This window comes from Triticum aestivum, chromosome 6B (genome assembly GCF_018294505.1).
Source record: "Triticum aestivum cultivar Chinese Spring chromosome 6B, IWGSC CS RefSeq v2.1, whole genome shotgun sequence".
NCBI lineage: Eukaryota > Viridiplantae > Streptophyta > Magnoliopsida > Poales > Poaceae > Triticum > Triticum aestivum.
In genome coordinates, this window is record NC_057810.1 from 456919494 (window position 1) to 456923397 (window position 3904).

General features: G+C 55.4%; 1 protein-coding gene across 1 annotated transcript; it reads right to left on the minus strand.

Moving 5' to 3' along the window:
• Positions 1-216: 216 nt before the first annotated feature.
• On the minus strand, positions 217-1845 carry LOC123134227 (BTB/POZ domain-containing protein At2g24240-like). Its single transcript, XM_044553510.1, has one exon. The coding sequence runs from the start codon at positions 1786-1788 to the stop codon at positions 442-444; it is 1347 nt and encodes a 448-aa protein (XP_044409445.1). The 5' UTR covers positions 1789-1845; the 3' UTR covers positions 217-441.
• Between the last annotated feature and the right edge of the window lie 2059 nt (positions 1846-3904).

The following is a 3904-nucleotide window of genomic DNA, read 5'->3' on the forward strand; positions in this document are numbered from 1 at the left end:
TTTGTATTGTATGGAGGGTCAATATTTGCTTGGTAGTCATTGAAGTCACAAAGAATTTACAACAAAGGTGTCTGTTGATAATGACAACACTCCACTCATATATATAAATACAAGTTTAGAGTATGATTGGTTTGCTGCCAATATTTGGCATCGCCAAATATTGACAATACCAAGACTTGCCAATTATTGGCAACTTTATATGAGATGGGCAAAACAACTCGGTAACCAATTAAGTTATAGCCAATATTTGGCACAACGCAAGCATTGGCATGCCAATTTTTGGCACCAAACCAATTATGTTCTTAGTGACAGTTGAATCTTCTCTGGTCATGTCAAAATGATGAGAATGCTACAGCATGTTTCTCCGTCAAAACCTCTATCACTACATGTTCCCCTCTTCTCTTGATAAAAGAAAAGTTGTGACTAATCCTCGCACAAGTGTCAGATGATCGGCGGTGGCGGCGTCTCCCAGACATCGAACACATTCTCCTCGTTATGCAAGGCGAAAAGACGGTCGCCCCCAATGGAGAAGTCGCAGATGGCGCCGCCGTCGCTCCCGCGCAGCGTTGAGGTCAGTGCATGGTCGGGGCCAGTGAATACCGAGATGGCGTCGTTCGTCGACGCGAAGAGCTGGCCGGCGTGCGTGGCGAGCTTGGGATAGCACGTCTCCTCGGCGTGCACCTTCTTCCTGCTCATCAGCTTGCTCCGTGATCTCCAGCGCACACCGCCGGCGCTGCTCCGGATGTCGAGGAACCCGAGGTCATCGTACTGGTTGATGACGCAGATCGACCTCCCGTCCTCCATTGCGATGGCGTGGACCGCGTGCTTGTCCTCGAGCGACGCCGGCGTGCCGACGTCGCACCACGACCAGACGACGTTCTTGTCCCGGAAATCCAGCAGGCTGATGAAAGAAGAATCCGCCCGCGGAAACATGGTGGCCGCCATGAGCGTTTTGGTGCCGTCCAGCCACTGGAGCTTATCGGCGTCCCCGAGGGCGCAGCCGGGCGGCTCGTAGAAGAAACCCGTCTGCTCGCCGGTGGTGCCGTCCCATACACCAATGCCATACTCTTTGAGCCGGCCCTTGCAGCTCGCAAAGATGCTGCACTCCTGGTCGAAGGCCAGTGCGCCGGGGGTGAAGGACCTGACCTGACGATCGTGCGCGACGCGGAAGCGGTGGCGCATCTCGCCGGTGAGCACCGAGAAAGCGGCCACGCCGCTGTCCCGCCTGCCGGGGCGCTCGCGCGCGGCGACGAGGAGCGTGGAGGCGTCGAGGTAGGCCGCGTCGTTGACCGGCGCGTGGTCGAGGTAGACCGGCCGACGCTCCTCGAGCATCCAGTTGTAGACGCGCACGGCGCCGCCGTGCGCGACGCAGCAGCCTCCGTCGGGCGCCGCGCGGACGGCCGTGCCGTCCCCCACGGCCCGGCCCGGCACGGACGCGGCCAGGCGGAGGCGGTCGCCGTCGAAGTCGTCCCAGCGCGCGGCGCGGACGCGGTCGAGGAGGCCGTAATAGAGCGCCTCGCGGCAGAGCACGGCGTCGGGGATGTGGGGCGGCACGTGGAGGCCGCCCGTGCGGAGCAGGTCGAGCAGCACCGCGAAGCAGGCCGGGTCGCGGTCGATGAAGTAGTCGGCCTCGTCGCCCGCGGCCGCGGCGTTCCAGGAGGCGTCCAGCATGGCGCCGAGCATGGTGTCCCGCCCCGCGGCGGCGAGCGTGGCGGCCGTGGTCTGGAACACCCGTCCGCCGACGTTCAAGCGCACGCGCCCGCGGCCACCCGCCGCTGGCGTGCACATAGTCGGCCGCGCGTAGGCGTAGCGTACAGGGGGTGCCTCCTTTTGTTTCGTTGGGCGGGGCGGGCGTTGGAATGACCGGGTCGAGAGTTTGGCCCCGGCGTCTTTTTATGGGGCGGAGAAAAGGTCGGGCTCGGGTTCAGGTGGCGACGGAAGCGAGGATTCGGTCGCGCGGGACGTCAGCGCGGCTGTTCCTTGGACGCAACAAGGATCGGCGTTCGGGTTTGGGGATCGGGTGTCGTGGTCTTGTGGTTGGGCGGCGCGAGGGATTTGTTTACGGAGTGGGTTTTGGGTGCGTGGTGGCTCTGTCTTCTCGTGATCGTGAGTGCGGCGCGCGGAATGGGGAACCGAGCTCTGTCCCAAGCACCCATTCCCTCGGGGTGCTGACTCTAGTGGATTAGAAAGTTCCGTGGATCGGGTGGACTTAACTGGTACACTCAGGAGGCCGACAGCAACTTCACTGTTCGTTGCGGTGAAGATCATATGAACCACTTACCAGAAGCACTACCGATTGCTTACTGCAACGGAGCTTCGAACCGTCCGCAAGCGTTTGAACCGTGCGTGTTTGCCATCCGTCGCAGATCTATATATGTTGAAATGGATTGCATTCAGGCTGTTAGGCTGATAAATAGTGCATGCAAGAACTTCTCAGCAGCTGGGCCAATTGCGGAAGATATTAAGTGTTTGATGCAGGATTGGCAGAGATGCAAAGTTTTATGGAGACGAAGTGTCTCAGGAATGGCGAGATGTGCCTTCTGAATGTATTCTGCATGTAATAGTGACGGAGATTCCGAAGGCTTTTTAATTAATGAAGTGTGATTCCCTAAAAAATAAAGCTTGTTCGGACGTGTTCTTTTTTGGCAACCCAAAAACAAATTATAGGGCTTTGCATGTGTCCGGGTCACTGCCACACCCGCTTTTGACTGCCGTGTCCCGCCCAAAAAATCCTCCCTGGCCTGCGCCCTTTCCCGCCCAAAGGTAGCTACGCATTGACGTCGGCTCAGAACGGACGTGGCATCTCGCTGGCGTTGGTATTGAAATGGCTCGCCGGCCGAGGGCGCCGCGGCTGCGCACGTCTTCTCTCCGCACTGAAATTGCATCTGTCTAACCGCCTACCTCCATTAAACCAGTGCGTGTCCCGAGAAAGCTACTCCGACGCCCGAGCGCCACACGTCCGTTCTTGTGCCGGTCGGCATTAAACACCTCTCTGTTTGGCTTCTCGCATCCGCCCTTTGTATAAACCTGGCCAGGCACCAGGCAAAAACTGCACCTCACCTCCGCTCTCCATCTCCTCCTTGCACCACACCCGCCATGGCTACCAGCTCCAAAGTCTTGCGGGACGGCCTCTCTAGCAAGCAAAAGAAGAAGCTCTCCGACATTGCAATTGCCTGGCTTGTCTGGTGAGCTAGCCAGATATAGGTTGGCTCGCTAGCAAGTCCGAAGTAGGGATCACCGCCATAGACAAGCCACCCTCACCCGTCTAGGCTGGCCAACGCCTTCTCCCGGCAAATCCACTGCGAGCGATGGTGGCAATAGTCCGTGAAGCGGAGAAAAGAAGCCATGTTCACGGATGTTGAAGTGGCGGAGGGATTCGACTAGAGCATCGACGATGACGTCGCTGCTATTTGTGATAGTTGTTGGATTTCTCCAAAAAGAAAGGGTGATGTAGTATAGTAGCAGATAATATTTTGAATATCCAATTCTGAGCCCGGGCTCATCTGCACCCGGTCAATAAACAATTCATAAAAAATTCAGAAAAAATAAAAAATATCCAATTTTTTTGTGCAAGGTAGATAATTTGGTGCGTGAGGTTCGCTGAAAATTTCAGAGCATTTGAACACATGAGTAGCTCTCAGCAAAAAAAGACAAATTGGGTCAAAACAGTATACGAACAGTACACTTTTTAACAGACCACAGATTTGTCTTTTTTGCCGAGAGCTACTCAAATGTCCAAATGATTTGAAATTTGGAGCGGACATCAGGTACCAAATTATCTACCATGACAAAATAATTTAGATTTTTTTTGAATTTTTCTAATATTTGTTTTGGATTTTTTATTCAACGTGGGTGCAAATAAGCATGGGAGCCAAAAGGCCTCACTCATAATATTTCCCTCATT